Below are 21,234 nucleotides of genomic sequence, written 5' to 3'. Positions count from 1 at the left end.
AGAATCTCCTACAGAATTATATTCAAACAACAAAATATATCGCAGCCTTAAAAAACCAAATTTACTTCATATAAGTGAAAGGCCTGCTATTTATTCATTCTGAGGTAATCTTTTCTTAAAAAAACAAATAAAGCTCACTATATAAAGAACTGCCACTTCTATATATTGTATAAGAATACAATTACCATATAACATGCATTCAATGTTCTTCCCTCCATGGTTTGGAGGTGTTACTAAGGAGACCTAAGACATAATCTAAATGTTGTAAAATATGAAGGTATAAACAGAGTAGGAAATATGACACCATTTTTAGAAAAGCTAATGTTTTAAATGCACTCATTTAAAGAAATTATTCAAATTTGCCTTTTAGCTTCACAGCTATAAGTACTTAAAAGACAAATGTGTTTTTTGAGAGCTAGAACTATGGACGCATAGTATCAATCTATGGAGCTGAGAGAGTCTATGAGTGGGGATTCAACAACCGACACGAGTCTTTAACTTCTTTTGAAGCAGTGACTTAAAACAACTGCGGTGACTTAACTTTATGGCTTTGATTCTCCAAAGGTGCTACGTTGGATCAAGTCATCAGTCTGGTGTCACCCTTTCATCTTAACGAAACACTGTAAACTGTGCTTAAGTGGACCTGGTTTTAGTTTCAAGTAGGGTTCAGGTCTCACTCAGCCTGACAGATTTATCAGGACTGATTCTACATATAACTCAGAAAGGACAGAAAAATCAGCAGAAGTACCCAAATACAGCATGAGAGGTAAAGGGAAAAGAAAAATCTATGGGAATTCAGAGGAAGGGGAGATTATTTCCACTTAGAGGTACTGAGGAGCAACCTCAAAATGGAGGCAACTCAATGCCCTTGAATGGCAGAACTGGGACATGGGATGACGTCTAATAACCTGGCACTACTAGTGACATACTTAAAATCGCAGACTAAAATCAAGTTTCAAAAGGCTGGGGTCTAAATACACTGTGGTATCTAGGATTAGATCCTAGAGCAGAGAAAGGACATTAGAAAAACTGGTGAAGTACAGATAATATTGAGAGTTTAGTTAACTGTAATGCACCGAGGCTGGTTTCTTGGTTTTGACAAATGTACCATGGTAACGATATGTTAACATTAGGGGAAACTGGGTGACTGTATCCAGAAACTCATCTGTATTATCTTCTGTGAATCTAAAATTATCACAAAACTAGAAATTTATTTTTAAAAAATAGGGGGAAAAAAGGCAAGTAAAATAAAGCAAGCTGACAAAGATGACTGAGGAGGCCTGTACAGCTGCAAAGAGCCTTAAGGAGTCAAAGGAAATACAGGACACTGAGCAGTAAAATCTTGTACTTTTACTGTTATCAGAACACTGACCAATTACTCCTCTTTTTCTCAAATCGCACAATCAAACAATAATAATAATTCCAGTTCTGGGAATCTATTCAAAGAAACAACCCCTAATAAAGCTTTCACTTTATATATAAAGATGTTCACAGAATTTTTTAATAATAAAAAAATGGGAATAATCTAAATAGAATAATAGTTATATAAACCTATTATTAGACATTTCTCCATATTCCTCCTAAGTCTCCCTAACAAACTTCTCTATTTTTTATGCCACACTTCCTTGTCGCTGCTTCTAGATAGTTGATTTGTATCTCAACTATACATGACACCTATTTAAATCACATCCTGCTGACAGAGTACTTTAATATTTGTTTCATGGTCTAGATTATGAGATCCTTGAGAGCAGAAACTAAGTTATATTCACATCAGAATCCTTAGCACACAGCAGTTAGTAAATAAATTTTGCAGAAATGAAATGTTAAATTATATAGGAGTCACACTTGGATGAGTCTAGTCTCACAGAGGACAAATCCAAATTTTTTGAAGATCTATACACTAAGCAGAAGCTGCATATATCAGAAGGCCTAAGTAACCCACAGCTAGCCCTAGGGGTAGCAGATTTCCTATCAGAGGATACAGAGGTAGCTGTAATATTCTGACAATGTCGATAAATAGAAGGGCTACTTTCATGGAGGGAGTATTAACAATATGATAGAGATTGTGGTGACACTAACATTGTGTATGGGTAAGAATACGAGCTCTGAAGTGATATGGCCCTAGGTCTGAGGCTTAGCTCTGCCTTAATTTCCTCATCCATATCATGAGGTGACAGTAAATCTCCCTTATAAACTTGTGGTGAGGGTTAAATGAGATGATGCATATAAAAGCTTGGCATAGTGCCAAGCACATAGTAAATATTCAATAAAAGTTAATTTTTATTATTACCATTATTATTGCCTCTTAAACTTCTGGCCTCTACTTACATCAGTTGATTCAGATGTGAAGGAAAGAAATAACCCAAAGGAATCTGGGCAGCATCTGTAAGAACTGTGAAGTTCTGGAATGACAATTTCACATCTGGAGGCATAGTTAATATATTCATCACTTTTTATTATTGGCGATTGGAACTTGGAGAAGAAAAATAAATATTAAAAATCCAGACAATATTTAAGAATGGAATCTAGATTTTAGGTGAAAGTATGGGTTTAGAGTAAGAATTGGAGATGGAAGAAATATGAGACCTGGGAAGAAAATGCTTGCCCAAAGAGTAACTAATCCAGGTTACCACTGTGTTGAAAGTCCAATGTTTTGTACCAGTGCAACACATGAGTAGTAATAGTAATAGAATAATAATATGGTAATGATAGTTGCAGCCGTAGCTAATACTTACACAGTACTATGTGGCAGGTACTGTTCTAAATGCATTACTACATATATTAACTCATTTAACCTATTAACTCTTAGACGGAAGCATTTAGGCTTAAGAATCCAACAGGTCTGAAGTTAAATCTTGGCCCTACCATTAATGGCCAGAGAACCTTGGACAAGTTACTTCTCTTCTCTGGGCTCTAGTTTCCTCGTAACTAACTGGGAGTGAGAACACCTAACCCACAGGGATAATGTGAGGATGATCTGAGATTAAATAATAAATTACCTATCATAGTGCCTGATATCTAGCTGACACCTGGTAGCTACAGCTTTATCATTGCTATCAATATTGTAATTATTATTAAATCTTATGACCAAAAACATCATTCTGAAGGCATGCAGAATAAAGTTTTGAAAGGGGAAACTTTTTTCTTCCTTCCTCATTCCTCTTCACCTTTTTAAAAAATGGTAAGCATCCTATACTATTATTAAGCTTTTTCTCAGAATAAACTACACATGAATAAAACGTAGAATATTATAAAGATAAAAAGACCCTTAGACTAGCTTTAAAGATTTTTCCCTCTAGGAACAATAGTGGTGAAAATTCTACAGTTCCTTAAAGTAAATAGTACTGAAGAGTATGAAAATGGCATATGGCTGGGGGAATCTTCCAAAGAAACTACTCCACACAACCATCCCCTTTTCTCTTCTCTGCCTTTTAAGGTTACGGTAACATGATAGAAAATCTGAGACTCACACCATCTGTCCAGGCAGTTCTATCACTGCTCATTTCTCTCGTTAAATAATCAGAACACTTTCCACTTCCCAAACACTGCTACCATAAAGAGCAGTTAAAGCAGAATGAAAGAAGACTTTTCTAGCCAGAGATGTAGTGGTTAGAAGTGCATAGTTCTTTTGAGGTCTGACATGGGATTATGTCAGTGAGAAGAAAGAAATCCTTCTAAGAAAGCCTTAGAAGAAAAATTAAGACTAACATGATTATAATACAAGCTTCAGAAATTACTTTTCTTAGAACAAAGGTGACATTCTCATATGAGTTCTCTAAGAATAGGTGTGGTAGTTTAATATTGAGATAATTATATAGGTTTCTGATTCGTAAATTTCTTATAAGACTAAGAAGAGAAATACTACTGCTACAGAGAGTATTAATAATAGCAGCTAATAATTACTTAGCACTCAGGACATGCTTAATTCTCTTCAACACCCTTTTTGTGTATTAACTCACTTAGTTCTTAAAACCATCCTATGTAGGAATTTCTATTATTATTCCCATTTTACATTTGAGGAAACTTAGGTACAGATAATATAGCTGGTAAAACGGAGAGCTGGGATTCAAAAGCAAGCAGACTGGCTCCACGCCTTTAATTTCTATGCTACACTATCTCCCAGTTTAAAAAAAAGCCTCTAAATTATGTGTTAAATTTGGCATCATTATCATATTTGAATAAACAAACTATAGCTAAATGTCAAAAACACTTAGCTCCCTATTCACCTAGCCATAGTGAGAGTGTCAATTACAAATTCATTAACTTACTAATTTCTGTCTTATAATCTGAGCTTACTCAGCATGAAGGTGTTTGTTGTCATAAAGCAAAATAATTTTTTATAATAAATGAGTTTCGGGAATATGCTCCAGGATCAGGGTCAATTGGGATACTTTATGACTTTGAGAAAAAGGTTTGGATTACTCTCAAACCTCCAGAACAAGTTTAACCTTACATGGAGACTCCCTGCCTTCAAATAGATTCAGTGACCCCAGTAGGGTATGTCTAAGTACCCAGGAGAAACCAGTCCAAGTTTGGAATTCTTCTTCTATGCTATGTAGAACATTCCCCAATGCGCCCAATGGCTCAAATTTATTCAATGATAGGAGCCCCAATCTCAGCTAGTTGGTGAGGGAAATTTATGCTACTGGTCATATAACAACCATAAGAATGACAACAACAACAGCAATCACATTAACAATCATAATATTAATAACATTAAATAATAATAACAATGGTAACCACCACTTACTGATAACTTAATAAGTGCTAAGCATTCCGCTAAGTGCCTCATACTGTCAGGTGTATTGGAGAGGCAGTAGGGGGTAGTGATTAAAAGTATGAACTCTAGAGACAGGCTGCTGTCTGACTTATTCACTGTGATGTTGAACAAATGACTTAAATTCTCAGTGCCTCATAGACTATCTGTGGTTGTTATGAGGATTAGATGTGTTAATACATGAAAAATGTTCATAGTAGTGCCTGGTACACAGTAGTACTACTCAAATTTAATGGATGAGGAGATTAATGTTCAGAAAAGCTAAAGGCCGTAATTAGGGTGAAGCTGAGGCCTCCCGGGTCTGCCTGATTCCAGAGCCCTTGCTCTCTGGGTTCTCTTTCGCATTTGTTCTCTCTCTCTCAGAACCGTGAACAGGCCAACTGCATCATAAAGGGCACTCAGTTACTCTAACGTCATTTTTGTCTTTCGTCATCAAGGAGTTTGACTATGGCAGTATTAAAAGAAAAAATGTTCAAAATGCCAATCTAACATATTGCAGTCCATCAATTAATTCAGAATTGAGAGACTCTCCCCCTGCAATTTTCTATCTGAATCATGTGCCTTAAGATTATAGTTGGCAGTGTCTTTCCTTTCTTGGTAGCACATAAAATAATGGTACATCTTACAATGCATATCACCTTACATTTGACAAAATATGGTAGCTGTTAAGCCCGATCAGTATCCTTTAAGGATTAGCCCTCAGTCTGTGTTAAAGGCACATTCCAGAGGTTGCCCGGCATTCATGACCTCAGCTCCAGCCAAACCAAATCTCCTCACTTAAACTTCACTTGACCTTAACAATCTCCTTCTTACTGACCCTTACCCATTCTCATCAAATTATCAAGCTCCTATAGCTCTAACAGCCGATCAGTTTTTTGGCTCAGGCTCTGGGCCTAATTTTTCTGTTCCTTATTTTGGCTTTCCCTTTCTGATGACTCAAGGGCTTCCAATCACAATGACTCTATGGACTGACAAACCCAGGGGCACTTCCTCCTCAGGGACTGTCCTTATAGGTAGTCCTCACTTCTCAAGCATAACTGGGCTCTCTGGGAAAGCTGAGAAAGTATCAGCTAACAGTGAGACTTGACAGTCTTTTTTTCCCCCCATTTCCAGTTACTTCCTTATTTCTACCTTCTGCAGTTATTACTATAGCCCCTTTTGTAAGTACTTATCTGATTCATACTTAAATTTTTTTCCTGTTTTGGCCTGAGTGCCTCCATTCCACATATGGTCAGTCTCTTCATAGAAGAAAAAAATGTCAAGTTTTACATCATCTTTTCCCTGGAAAGATAGTTCCAAGCTGTCTTCTACCTAGGGAGAAGATGAAAATCTTCACAGACTGAAACAAAGGAAGTACATTTTTTAAAATTAAAAAAACAAAAGATTCTTATGTTTTATATATAGAGAGAGTATAGGTTTCAAGATACTGTTTTTCAAGTTGGAGCACTTCTGAAATTGGGATGCATCAGTAGCACACCATCGTTTGATTTCTTTTTTTTTTTTTAACATCTTTATTGGAGTATAATTGCTTTACATTGTTGTGTTAGTTGCTGCTCTATAACAAAGTGAATCAGCTATACGTATACATATATCCCCATATCCCCTCATTCTTGCGTCTCCCTCTCACCCTCCCTATTCTACCCCTCTACGTGGACACAAAGCACCGAGCTGATCTCCCTGTGCTATGCGGCTGCTTCCCACTAGCTATCGGTTTTACATTTGGTAGTGTATATATGTCCATGCCACTCTCACACTTCTTCCCAGCTTACCCTTCCCCCTCCCCGTGTCCTCAAGTCCATTCTCTACGTCTGCGTCTTTATTCCTGTCCTGCCCCTATGTTCTTCAGAACCATTTTTTTTTTTAAGATTCCATATACATGTGTTAGCATACAGTATTTTTCTCTTTCTGACTTACTTCACTCTGTATGACAGACTCTAGGTCCATCCACCTCACTAAAAATAACTCAATTTCATTTCTTTTTATGGCTGAGTAATATTCCATTGTATATATGTGCCACATCTTCTTTATCCATTCATCTGTCAATGGACACTTAGGCTGCAAAAATATGGAACGCTTCACGAATTTGCGTGTCATCCTTGCACAGGGGCCATGCTAATCTTCTCTGCATCATTCCAATTTTAGTATATGTGCTGCCGAAGCGAGCACTGATTTCTTTCTTAAATGCACATAAAATAATGTTGCTTCTTACAACTGATGACAACTCAGAGTAAATGACTTATAGTAGTTAAATGGTCACTCTGCAAAACATCCTGTTCCTGAGCCCCTCTCTGACTAAAGAAGGAAAGTAATCAAAGAATAATTATTCCCTTTAATAACCAAGTAAAACTATCAGGAAGTAAGTCTCTCATCACAATCAATAAATGAGTACTTATGTAAATGTGGCATAGAAACCCATATATCATTACATTATATACATGAAAAAAAGAAAAAAGAAGTTTAAAAGTACAAAGAATTCTGAGAGCATTTCCCTAAGAAACTTATCCTACAAATAATTATGTTCCCATTGGACTTGGTGCATCTGTCTGTGGCAGCACTAATCACTTAATTGTTTATGAATTTGTTTTCTGCCAATTAGACAGTGAACTCCTCAAGGATAAGGATGGATTGTACCTTATTCATCTTTGTGTTCTGGGTGCAGAGCTCAGTGCCAGGCAGAGACTGAGTGTTAAGGAAACAATTGCTGAATGACTAGAGTTCTATTGCTTTGCCTTTCACCTCAGGAAGATATTTTATTAAATTTTTAAATAAACTAGAATGATTATGATGAGAGAAGTAATTTTCCAGGAACTAAACATACTTCTACTTGCTTTCCAGGACAACACCTCCCTGGGAACAACCAAATTAAGAGTAAGGTCATTGCCAGGATCATAGGCTTAGGGCATAGGAATCAAATTGTCTAAAAGGAGATTTCATCTAAGCCACAATGACCTATTCCTAGTTGACCTGTGAGAAGACTGCTATGGCCTAGGACATGTGAAATAAATAAGAAACCCAAGTATTGTTTGAAATGATTCCATATTGCTTTTTTATTTAAGCTTTTTTTTTTTTTTTTTGACGTGGACCATTTTTTAAAGTCTTTATTGAATTTGTTACAACATTGCTTCTGTTTTGGTTTTTTTTGGCTGAGAGGCATGTGGGATCTTAGCTCCCCAACCAGGGATCGAACCCACACCACCTGCATTAGAAGGCAAAGTCTTAGCCACCAGACCGCCAGGGAAGTCCCTGTATTTCTAATTCTTAGCAATCAATGGAATGTTTCAAGTTGATAATAATATGATGCCTATGTGAACATAAAATTAAATGGCTCAAGAGAAACAACATAACTTCAGGTAGGGTATATGAGATTCTTACTTATTATATTAATTAATTATGTTATATTGTTGCCTAATATAATGGCAATAAATTCTTCTGCAAGAGTCCAAGCTCCTTTTTGCCTTCTCATGGTCAATAGAAAGCCAGATTTTCTAGTTTTCCTTAAATAGTGCAGAAGTCACAAGTGGTAATAATCTTCTGCTGAACTCATCCTGGCTGATAATGAGTGATAAAATGCTACATACAGTGCTTTTAAACATCTCTGAGCTGCTTAATATAAACTTTACTTTTGAGACATGTTACTAATGAAGTAAATCATATTTTTATTACTGACCTTCCCAAATTTGTGTTTGAGTGGGAGTCCTGCATCTTGAAATGCTGAAATAATATCAGATTTGTAATCTTGTATAAAAATTCCTAGGTCAACATCTTTACTATAAGGAATAATGCCACACTGCCGATACCATCCTAAAAAAAAGGAATGAGAAAACTTTTTTAAAAACTTAAGTTTGGAAAAAATTAGTCATTATTATAATGGAGAGTCTTTGTAACAGTGTATTTTATTTCACAGGATTAGACTTAGTGTGCTTTACCAAAATTAAAAAAAATTAGATCCCAACTTAATATCTATGATTATAGGAGCCACTTGTTGAAGAACATTTCTTTTATTCCTTCCTTCCTTCATTTTTACTGGTTTGAGCACTCAGCAGCCTCAAAAACTTTCATGATGTCCTGTAATTTCTGAATAAACTATTAGCTTTAATAATGTTAACTGGGCCATCCATTTAAAACATTAAGTTACTTTTTAAAATGTTTAATCATAAATCTCTTATGATGAAGGTTGCTTTTAAGATATGCTAAAAAATATAATTTAATTCTTTTGCTTAAGCAATATCCCTTTCCTGAGCAGTAATTTGTAGAACTTAACAGCTCTGAACAGCTCATGTCTGATGGGTCATATAAAAAAGAAGAGCAGTACCAGCCTCAATTTTCAGCATACTGTCAAAAGATATTTCTACATATTTACTATGTATCTACTTCTAAATTGGGTGCTATAATAATGTTCTAAAAAGGCAAAATTTATACCTTAATATTGCTAAGGGCTCTGAGTTTCTCTTATTATCCTTCTAATCCTTCCATTCAAAGTATTCAAAAAGTAAATAAATGTCTACGATTATCTTTGGGAAATACTGTTTGGAATTCTAAACTTTAATTTCATTTTAACATAGATCTTTAGAAGCCTAGCATGGGATCTCACCTCTAGTTTAAGAAAAATCTACAATCCACATCTAACAAAGAATCATGAACTACTAAAAATGGAAGGCTCCTTACCTATCATCTAATCCAACTCCCTCATTTTATAAATGCCCTTAAATTAAGAAAACCATGGGGCTAAGAACTCAAAAGATATCATGATAAATGATTACGAAATATTTTTGATGACAGTCTATAAAACAATCTTACTCCAGAAAGTTAAACCTTAAAGCATGTATCACATAAATGAGATGTACTCTTTTTTGGGGGGGTGGGGGTTACTCTAGCTGGAAGCTCCTTGACAGGAAGAACCATGGAAATTTTCCTCAAAGCCTAATTGACAGGATAACCATACATCCCTGTTTACACCTGTTGTACCAACATAATTAATAATGGCACTCCTTTCACTCTCAAAAAGTCTCTTGAAATGGACAATAAATTATATGGCAACCCTATAAAAGCAAGAGCAAAAATAATTTTTGTACAAATACAGTTATAATTAAAAAAGAACAAATATAGATAGAATCAACTACAGTTATAAACAAGAGGGAATAAAAACAAAAAAATGTTAAATTCTAAATAATTCTAAAATCCAAAGGAGTTTGAGCTAATGCACAATGGAAAGAGATCCAGAAATCTTTCTTGGATTCTACATTTCCCCATCTCAGAATGAACAGAATGTGGTAAGACAGTGACGTCCAATCATGATCTGGAAAAGATTTGTGGAAGACCTTATGACATTCCCTTTCCTCTCAGAAACTTTTGGTGCAATGCAAGTTATTTGTATTGTGTGTAAGTAAAGAGACAGAATACAGTTTTTTTTTCTAAGATAATAACAACCTTTGGGATAGAAATAATAAAATGCTAATCTAAAGATTACCTGAGAATCACATGTAGTCTACATGTTCTGATATAAATTTTATACAAATTACTTATAATTTTGGGACACACGACATGGCCTTCCTAATTCTGTTTTATGCTTCTGAAGTTATTTCTTTAAAAAAATCAATAAATCCTTGCTCCATGCACTATGTTTATTCTTTCTATAAATATGACGCTTCGAATACCACTGATGTTTTGTCATCTCAAGCAGTCATCCTTAGAGCCAAAGAGGATGAAATGTCAAAAAGACAAATGTAAAGCAACAAGAATTTTACCTAGACAAGTTCCACTGCTCAGCCAGAACCGTACTCCCAATTTCTTTAACGTTTTGGCTGCTAGTTGCAACAATTCCTTTGCACTCTTCCGAAAGGCCATAGCTTCCACAGTGTTATCATCAAGGTATTGCTACAGATATAATAAATAGTCAGCTATTACAGCCATTTCTAAGTTGCCAGAAATATTTCTGTGACATCCAAACTAAACTTGAAAATTAACCCCATGTTATATATTTTTTTATTATAAAAATCAAGTTTCAGAATTCCTTGTTAGTCACACATTAAAATAAGACTATTAAGAGTGGATTCTAGGAGAGACAAGTTAAAGGGGAAGGACCATAACCAGGATTCTCAAAGGATGAGATTTATACCTTTATCAACTCCCTCCTCTACATCACAATTTAGCAGATTGGGTAGTTAGGGGAAAAGAAGGTTAATTAAGAGAGCTACAGGCATATCTGAAGCACAATGCCTTCAGTGACGTTTTCATCATTCACTGGTGCAAATGGTCTTTAGGACAGAACAGTATAGTACAAAGAATGTGGGATTTTTGAATCAGATTGTGTTCAAGTCTAAACTCACTTCATTTTAGCTATGACCCTGGGCATAGCGCCTCAGAAGAATATAAGCTCTACGAGGAAAGTGACTTCATTTTGTTTATCACTATATCTCCAATGTCTAAAAGAGTACTTGAATGAATGAGAGAATCAAAGAACAAACCTCTCTCAGATATAATTTTCTCATCAATAATTAAAGAATAATAATTATACTTTGCAGGACTGCTGTGAAGATTTAATGAGATAATTGATGACAGAAAAATGTCTCACAAATTTTGAAATTCTATACAAATATTACTGTCATTTACTTATAGTCTTTTTGCTTTTCTGCTTTTCTTCATTTTTAGGGTGTTCTGGAACTGAAGAAAGCACTAAAAATTCTTCATTGATGCTTCACTACCTACGGGACAAAATCTAAACTTCTTGGCATGGCAGACAAGGACACCGTGTTTAGGGCCAGAGTACTGGTCCAGCCTTATCTCCACCCTTCTCATATTTCACTCCCCAAATATATCACAACTTTTCAAGCCTCTGTGTCAACATGTTTCTTCTGTCTGAAATGCCCTTGACTAACAAAATCTTTCAGGTCTCAGTTCCACCCTCTGAAAAACATTCCCTGATTTTCCCAGGAACACAAACGTATTTATTCTCCCAGGGCTCCTCTTCAGCTCAACATTTAAAGAGCAAGAAATTACCTTTGGTACTAGATATAGACAGAGACAAACAAAATAATCTGTTCAGTGAGCTTATAACAGTTACCATTTATATATATTTTCATTATAATTCTTATCATATTTAATTCTTTTTGTTCCAGAACAAAAGATCAAAGTCTTTTTTTTAAATTGAATTGTAATTGACATACAATATCATATTAGTTTCAGGTGTACAACATAGTGATTCGATATTTTTATACATTAGAAAATGATCACCATGATAACTCTAGCTACCATCTGTCATCATACAGAGTTATTACAATATTACTGACTATATTCCCTAGTCTGTATACTACATCCCCATGACGTATTCATTTTATACCTGGAAGTTTATATCTCTTAATCCCCTTCACCTATTTCACCCATCCCCCTTATCATATTTCATTCTAATTGCTGATTTTATTTATATTTCCTCCAATAGGCTGTAAACATGATTCCTTTAAGGCAGGTACTGAATCTCTCCAACACTGTATGTACAAATTGAAAATGGTGCCTGGTATATAATATGTGAGCAACACATATTGATAAATGCGTAAATGAGTAAATAACTGACTAATCCCCTCCCATCCCACAGTATCTTAAAATATCCTGGCATTCTTTTACAATATAGCAGGAGGAAATATAGTTCCTAGAAGGACCATATATCTCAAGCAAAAAGTATCCCTAGGAAAAAAGATGGATTCCTGAAGATAAGTTACATTCTCCAGAATACACAAAGTATGTGGGGTCTTTTCAATATGAAAACATCCTCAGAGCCATAATTCTCTTAGAACATATGATTGGCATGAGAGATGCATGTTCATATCCCTGTTGTAGGGCGAAAGCCTGGAGCTAGAAATTTGGAGACCCAGAATTTACTCCATGCTCAGCCAATAATGACTGTGTAACTTACATCTTGAAACCTCAGTTTTCTTATCAGTTCATGGTGAATCCTTGGCTTATTTCACAGAGTAACTGAAAGGATCAAATTAAGTAACAGAAATGAAAACTCTGTGTTCTACAAAAATATTACGCTGACAATTATGTCCAACTGAGGCTGCCCCTGCATTGACACACTCCCAGCTCTGACATACCTTTAATAAATAACATGACACTCCCAGAAATTCCATTTCTTAGAATTGACCCTCATATGCGTTAAAGTATAAACATGTATATACCTATGCACCTTATACATCTGTTATGGACTTTAAAAATTTTAGTTATACATACTTTTTTTTCATTTAAAAATGCCTCCTATAAATCTTGGGATTACCAGGCCTCTTAGAAAAAGACCAAATCCCAATTTAAATACCAGTCCATATGATCTTTCCCTGTTCAGGCAACCTCTCCCCAAATCTTTCCCCAAAATATAGATGAAAAATAATAAAATGACAGAAGGTGTCCACTCATTTCACAGATGAGGAAACTAAGGCTCAGAAATTTGCCCCAGGTCTCAGAGCAACTTAGTAGAAGAAAGAGGATATGAATGTGGCTTTCTAGATATTCCTGGGCCAGGGGTCCAGATATTTCCATACTCCCCTCTGGTTTTTTACTGGAACTCAACAAACTGAAGCTCATCAATTATTTTTTGATGGTTACTGCTGAAACAAAATCAAGTGCAGGAAAATGTGTATTATCCTAGTCCTAAACTTCTTGGTAGATTGAGAAAATAATTAAAGTAAATAAAGTAAGCCAGGAGAGCACTTTGCCTCTGTTCTCCTTCCCTCCCTGGACTCTTCTAAACTAGAGCCATTAGATGAGGCAGAGCAAGAAAGCGCACAGTGGTGGCCTGGCCTGGGTATCAGAGCCTGAGAAGGCGTCGAGGGCATCCACATGGAGGAGAGTCCAGTGTGGGGAGCCAGAGCCTGAGCAGGATGAGAAGTGTGTCTATATATGCAAGTAGCCCAGTGGGGGAGAGCAACACCCAAGCAGGATGAGGATAGCATCCATGTGGGAGAGGGAACAGCAGAAATAATGGGAGACTGAACAAATAAGTAAATATATTAAGGGTACTATAAGTCAGGCTTCTCACTGTTTGAGAGGGGAGTCATAAATATGGAAATGAACCCTATGCTGTTTAATTGAAATATAAATTAGACTGAAGACATCAATGTGGATTCATGGATCGTGATAGATAGACAGATACAGAAGTAAATACACACACACACACACACACACACACACTCTACTCCTGTCACTGAGAGGCCCTGCAGGCAAGCAAATCTGGCATCCAGGCTTGGCTTCTAAAAGGAATCAGTATCCAGAGAGATGGCTGATTCCAGGATTGTAGCAGGGAAATTACAAGATGAACCTAGAATATCTTGAGCCAAAAAGCAAGAAGGTGCTCAAAAGATGATGGAGACGTCAAAAAGACACAGAAGTCACGTGAAGGGGCTTCCACTGGCCAAATATGGAACAGTTTGAGGATCAAAATAAATGAAAATAGCGCACTATAACTCATTGAAGAAAATAGGAAATCATGAGTTCATACTGATATAAACAAATAAACTTGTAAGTTTGAGGAAGATATTGACAATATTTACAGACTTTTAAAGTACCTTCATGCCAAATACCTATTAATTACAAAGGGAAAAATAGAAACTTCACCAGGGTGAAGCCAGCAGACAGCACTTTAATCACGTAATCAATGTAAAAGTCAGTAGTAATGGGACAAATCAAAATCATGCAGCACCCGACAGGATGAAGTAAAAGCACAGAATCACTTCTGTGTTATTCCTACTAAAGGCATATAACCTAAATCTAACTTGAGGAAAAACCAAACAAACCCCAAACAAGGGACAATGTACAAAATATCTGGCCTGTAATCTTCAAAAGTAGCAAAGTCATAAAAGTTAAAAAGTGATTGTGAAACTGTTCCAGACTGAAGGAAACTAAAGAGACAGAAAAATTAAATGCAACATGTGATTCTGAACGGAATCCTTTTATTATAATAGTCATTATTGGGATAATTAGCAAAACTTGAATGAGGATTAAATGGTAATAATCTTTATATTAATTTCCTGATTTTTGTACTAAGACATGTAGGAGAATGTTCTTGTTTTCAAGAAATACTAAATTATTTGAAGTTGTGGGGCAGATGTTGACAACTTGCTTGCAAATGGTTCAGGAAAAAGAATTATTTGTATTGCATCTGTAACTTTTCTGAAAGTTTGAAAATGTATCCAAAAATTATTATAAAAAAAAAAAAGAAAGTTAGGACGCTGCTTTATGAGATCTAGTAGATTAGTTCATTGATTTTTTTTTTTAAAAAACACCAGGCATTGTATTTAAGACTGTTTGGCGCCATCAAGTGTTCAAAGTTATGTATGTTCACCTTAATTTGAAAACTGACCTTCCTGTGGTTATAACGTAAGAAATGATGAAGAATGAAACATTTACGAGGGTAAGGATTAAAAAAAGTTATCAATCCCATTAGGTACTCTATATCAGTAATAACAGTACATTAGCAGAAGAGGAAAACAAATTAGTAATCACGAGTCTGTCTTGCTACTAGTGAAGGACACAAATAACATGGTGAAGAATGAATACAAAGTTTGGGACTTCCCTGGTGACGCAGTGGTTAAGAATCCGCCTGCCAATGCAGGGGACACAGGTTCAAGCCCTGGTCCGGGAAGATCCCACATGCTGTGGAGAAACTAAGTCCGTGCGCCACAACGACTGAGTCTGCGTGCCACAACTACTAAAGCCTAGAGCCCGTGCTCCGTAACAAGAGAAGCCACCTCAATGAGAAGACCGCGCACCGCAACCAAGAGTAGCCCCAGCTCGCCGCAACTAGAGAAAGCCTGCGCACAGCAACGAAGGCCCAACACAGCCAAAAATAAAATAAATAAATAAAATTTAAAAAAAAAACAGATTTAGCATTAAAAAAAAAAAAGAATGAATGCAAAGTTCCACTTGATCCTGTTATGAAGAGAAACCTGTCAATAGCATTATAGCCTTGCTATGTGATGGCACTTTAAACACCAAAAGTATGAGGCTATGATACGCTGATTAGCCCTCGGAGCATCTGTCATCCATATTCTTTACTCTAATGCTGACTCAATGGTTGTCCTTAAAATCTAAGAAGCAAAAGTGAAAATATGCAATTAAAAAAATATAACACTATTCTCATGATTTCTCAGTATCTTGAAACATTTTACATCTTACACTGCCTTCTCACAAAGTTCAATAAAATGAGTCTGGGCAAATGCTTGCTAGGTAATGGAGTAGCCCTAATAAGTATCCTGGAAAAAAACCATTTGATTCGGATGAGCACCTAATTCTTCATGCATTTTTCCATCACTATAGGAGCTTTTCTTTGCGCCAGCTACTGTGCTAGATACTGGGGCTATAGAGGTGAGTAAAATAAGATGCCTGCCATCAAGGAGTTCACATAATCTTGTAGGGGGACAAGACTGACATTCACAATTAATTGTGATAATTGCTATGACAGAGGTGGCAACCAGAAATAAACTCCCCTGAGGCAGGAACAGTGAATGAATGGTCAAGTGCAAGCACCAGTCTGCATCTCTTCCGCTTCCTGCTACTCTGTGGTGGGGATATGATGGGCAGCACTTGCCTAATAATGCTGGCCCAGCCACACATGCAGTTTTCCAGCTTTTCATCCATGAGGCTGACTGGGTATGCTTCACAGTCACATAACCATAGATTTAAGGGAACAGGGCTAGGAAGGCCCACCCAGGCTGTCAGGTCTAGGCCCTGGGTGCCAGCACAGCCTACCAGAAAAAAACCTTGCATTTGTGGGTGCTGGGCATTTGGCCAATGATGATATAGCTGGTACTTCATTTTCCCATTCCACTCCTGTCCTTGTGTACACAGTTTTCTTGGAAGGGAACCCCAGAAAATAAAGGGCAAGTGGAAAAATTAGGGTACTAAAACCCCACCATAAATTTGACTGCTTTCACTGTATCTCTCTTTCATGTCATTTCTTACAGCTGAACTTTCATGTCCTTTAAAATCATCTTTATATCCCCAGGGTCAGGAGAGTTCCTGGGAAGCTGGCTTTTAATAAATGTTTATTGAATTGAAAGCTAAAGCAGCAGAATAAAGTAGAGTTCAAAAGCACTTGGTCTTTGTGTAGCATTTATCTTCAAAAACCTTCATAAACACAAAAAATTCATATTCAGTGCCAACCCTCTGAGAAAAACTGTATTTTCTATGAAGTCCTCTCTAAATCCGCATGGTCCATATTCTACATGGCTTCATCCTACTCGGATTGCTTCAAGAACAGAATGTACCATCTTTATAAAGTTCATGGGCTATCCTAACTAAAAGCGGAGGCCAATGCTGAACCTGTCAAAGTCTATCCAAATAAAACAAGGTCTCCATAGATATCAAACCATTCAACCGGGGAAGAAATTGTTCCTTAAGGTTAATGTTTAATCTACTTAAAAAAAATTGAAACCATCTAGAAGAAAACAGACAAATCAGAAAAGATGTTGTCTTACTTATTTTCCATAAGTTCCTTCATTTCCCGCCCCCCCCCCCAGAAATATTATAAATACACTTCCTTTAATTTGAAAAGTACAATATTTGGTTATCTCTAACCTGAAAGAATGCTCGAGCTTCTTTATACCTACACTCAATAAATCTAGAGTGTGGTATTTCTTCTAGAAAGTGCATTGGATCTTTTGGAATGAGAACTTCTAATCCATCAATAGTAATTTGTTGTAACTCTGGCCTGAAAACAAAAGTTAAGACTTATTATAAGGATTTAACTCAGAATATTGGCAGCCTCTTCAAAATATACAATATAAGCAAATAGTTAAACACCAAGCATATTTTCCTCAATTACCTCAGATATCATTTTTAAAGATCTACTCTCTGAGCAACTGTCAAATATACAATACAGCAGTGTTAACTATAGTCACCATGCTGTACATCAGATTTCCAGAACTTATTTATCTCATAATAATTGGAAGTTTGTACATTTTGAACACTTTCACTTGTAAGTATGTAAATCCACAAACATACTTTATCCTGTGTTTGAACTCTTTATATATCTAGAAAGATTTGTATTCTTTTATGCCTCATTTTTGTCACTCAACATTGTAGGATGCATCTCTGTTGTTGCACAGAGCGCGAGTTCAGGTTCCTTGTTTCCCTGCCCTACGATTCTTCGATTCTTCGCTGGGTGCACATATATTTTGTGTGGGGCATTAAGAACAATGTTGCTATGAACATTCTGATATATATTATATTTCCTGGGGCACATGTGCATGAGTTGCTTCCTGTTGAATATTTACATTTCAAAGCTGATTTACATGAATTACATTTTAGATTTAATTACTAAATGTAAAAGAAAGAGTAAGAGTTCATGACTGAACAAGATAGGTTTCACATCTCCCCTTTAGACCCTGAATTTACCTGTCAAAAGCTCCAGGATAACGACCAAACTGTAACTTTCGAAAAGGAACAAACTTCCTGTCAATGTGTCCTTTGAGCCGTAGATGGCCATGCCAAAGGTAGTTGCCGCTCCTCTCATGAAAGACCACCAAGTGGACAGCATGACTGGCCAATGTGCAGATGTAGTGCAGGGGGATTTCAGTTCCAGAAAGTGAGTCTATCCCATCTAGCCGGGGGTCCTTGCTCTCGATCTTTAGGCACTGAAATCCCATATTTTCAGCTATCCGAAACCAGCCTTCCTAAAACCAAAGAAACATCAAGCTTGAACATTTAAAACCAAATACTAGTAGTAAAACTAAAGTGATCCTTACACTGAATTAAGTCATACATATTTTTGTCCTAATCTGGTCTTTGCCTGAAGATTAAAAAATGAAGGTGGGGAAGGAAAGGTGAGTGGGAGAATAAAGGAAAGTACCAAAAAGAGAAACCACATAGCATGGAAGACATGTTCAAAGACTCTCTTTATGAAAATTAATACAAATTTCTTCTTTGGAACGAGAATGTCCACTCATTATAGTGTTCTTTGGTTAGTATCTATAAAGTAAATGTTAATATAAGGATAGCACTTAAAATTAAACCTGTAATTTTCAATTTAACTTCTAATAACCTTCAAAAATGCTTCATAGAAGCAGGGTTTTCATCTCATAGTTATATCCCAACACCTTAAACTGCTACTAAAATAGAAGCCTATCATAATGCACATCATTAGAAAATAGACTGAGATGTACTATAAAACAAGGTGCATTTTCCAACAGCATTAGTTATAACTCTCATGTAACAAGATTAATCTATAGGGTAGATTTTTAATCTTAATCTCGACACCAGTGCTTTAGATGATTAACTAGTATTAATTATTAAGAACACCTTATGTTTGAATAGAAATGTACAGTTTCCAAAGAACTTTTATAAACATTACTGCATTTACATATGACATCTATCTTATAGAGTAAGTAGCACAGATATTATAGATAAAGAAACAGACTCACAGAAGTCCAAAGAAACAAAATTAATAAGAGGCAAAGCCACTGCCAGCATTTAGGTCTTATCTAACCAAATACAAGGTTCTTTCTACTCTACAACACTATTTCTTTAAGTCTATATTTATATAATGTGTACAAAGCTCATTCACATTAATTATCTCATCTGATGTCCATAGAAATTATGTGAGGTTAGTAAGGAAGATATTATACCTAGTCTACAGTTAAGGAAAATAAAGTGGTAATACCAGACATTAAAGTTATTAAAGGATGGAAGTGCATCTGAAAGTCTTACGAGCCACAGCATTCATAAACATTTTTCAAGAGTACTTTATTTACATCAATTATTGTCTTTGAATGTTGTCATTTGGATTAGCTGTGTCCTCATTTATGCTCTTATAATACACACAAACCTTTATCATAGTATTGATTGTACTGTTTTTTAGTTGTTTAAACTCCATTAATAGACTGCAAGTTCCTCAACCTTAAGAATCAACAAAGTGGCTAGTACCAGCAGGTGCTCAATAGATACCTGTTGTTGTTGTTTATATTGTTAAACAAGAGAAAGTGACCATTCTGGTAAAGAATGCTAACCAGTATCAATAACAACTGTCTTCTCCTTTCTGGATATAGAGTGAAATCGTGTTTTGGTCAAAGGAATGTGGACGGAAGTATCAGATACCACTTCCAGGCCTGGCCTTACAATGTCCCATAAGACCTTCCCTGCTTCCCCTCCTCCATCTGTATGTAGGGAAGCAAAGAACTACAAGATGGGGAAGCCACACAAATGAAACAGCCTGCATCCCTAAGTCACTGCTTAGAGGAAAGTCATCCAGGAATATCGCTGACCAAGAATAACTACGCTGGATTTTGTCTAGAGACAATTACTCCTTTTTTGCCCTAAGCCAATGAGATTTTAGGGTTGCTTTTAGTAGCAACTAATGTAACTTAGCCTGGCTAATACAATTTCACCTTGGTACTCCTTATATTAGAATTATCAACTGTAGGATTCCCCTTTTTCATAAACCTAAGAGGTGGAAAGTACTGATGAGTGTAAGAGTGGCCAACTCAGAGAAGGAATCTATTGTATAGGATGAAAGAAAAGCATTATAATTTGGTAAATTTGGGAAAAATTTAAAAGGCCAGACAGAACTTGAAGAGGAATCACACCTTGGGTTGTGGGAAGAAAAACTGACAGACAAAATTGGCAGAACTATGCAATGGCTTGCCTTTTTATAATCATGACAGAGGAAAGTCAAGAACAAAGTAGTTGCTCTGATCAAACAGAGCAAAGGCCTAGGTCAAGACTATACTGCACAAATCTACTCCCAGTTGCCTTGGCAGTAGTTTGCTCACTTCATGGTAATGGTATTAACAAAGAAAAATCACAGGTAAATTAAGTCTATAGTAATTAGATCTGTTGATCTAATGAATTAGCTCTACCTTGGAAAAAGGTTTTGGGAGGACTATCCAAGGGCTCTGTATGATGTCATTTATATAAAATGATAACATGACCTTGTGTGCTTATTCTGGGTGTTGCTGACCTTTTGCTTCTGACTCTGGTCTTTCTGGTTTTGCCAATTATGGCATATTCTCTTTCTTCTAAAGTACTGGTTCTCAAGGCAAGTGGTACTGTAACCAAGAGACATTTTAGAAATTCGTGGAGATATTTTCAGTTATCATAATGATTGAGGACACAACTGGCATTTAGAGGTCTAGGCCAGGTACACTAGACATCCTAAAATCCAAAATATGAAAATCTATCCTGTGTCCTGCATAATTTCAAATGTTCTATCAGATAGTCACATAGTGAAAAACGTATTTGTAATTATGTGAGCCTCCATTTCTGAGGAATACAATTGCCATGTTAAAGGAGAGACAATTTTACTCTTCTGCTGTTTGAAACTTGTTTACTGTTTTGGAAAAATATATTACTAAAAACAGTGTCATTCATAATAGAGTCTATATTGGAAGTCATCACATTCAGTGCTCCTACTAAATAAGTAGGATAAGTGCAAGCATCCGACTTTCTTCCTTATGTCTTCCAGTGTAGTCATGCCT

The 21,234-nt window shown here is 36.1% G+C and overlaps 1 protein-coding gene across 10 annotated transcripts in view; it reads right to left on the bottom strand.

Moving 5' to 3' along the window:
- Positions 1–21,234, bottom strand: part of FKTN (fukutin) — a 124,311-nt gene that overhangs the window by 65,500 nt on the left and 37,577 nt on the right. For all 10 annotated transcript variants that reach the window (XR_014247885.1, XR_014247886.1, XR_014247887.1 and 7 more), the window contains 5 exons: positions 18,158–18,435; positions 17,339–17,471; positions 10,522–10,651; positions 8,445–8,578; positions 5,961–6,088 (listed from right to left, as the gene is read on the bottom strand). Coding sequence is in view for 6 of the 10 variants with exons in the window: in XM_082404055.1 (XP_082260181.1) it covers positions 5,961–6,088; positions 8,445–8,578; positions 10,522–10,651; positions 17,339–17,471; positions 18,158–18,435 (803 nt within the window). In the remaining 4 variants the exon portion in view is untranslated. The remainder of the gene's footprint in view (positions 1–5,960; positions 6,089–8,444; positions 8,579–10,521; positions 10,652–17,338; positions 17,472–18,157; positions 18,436–21,234) is intronic.

This window comes from Balaenoptera borealis (assembly GCF_965194805.1).
Source record: "Balaenoptera borealis genome assembly, chromosome: 8".
Taxonomy (NCBI): domain Eukaryota; kingdom Metazoa; phylum Chordata; class Mammalia; order Artiodactyla; family Balaenopteridae; genus Balaenoptera; species Balaenoptera borealis.
Note: the sequence above shows the minus strand (reverse complement) of the source record. Positions and strands in the feature narration are given on the sequence as shown.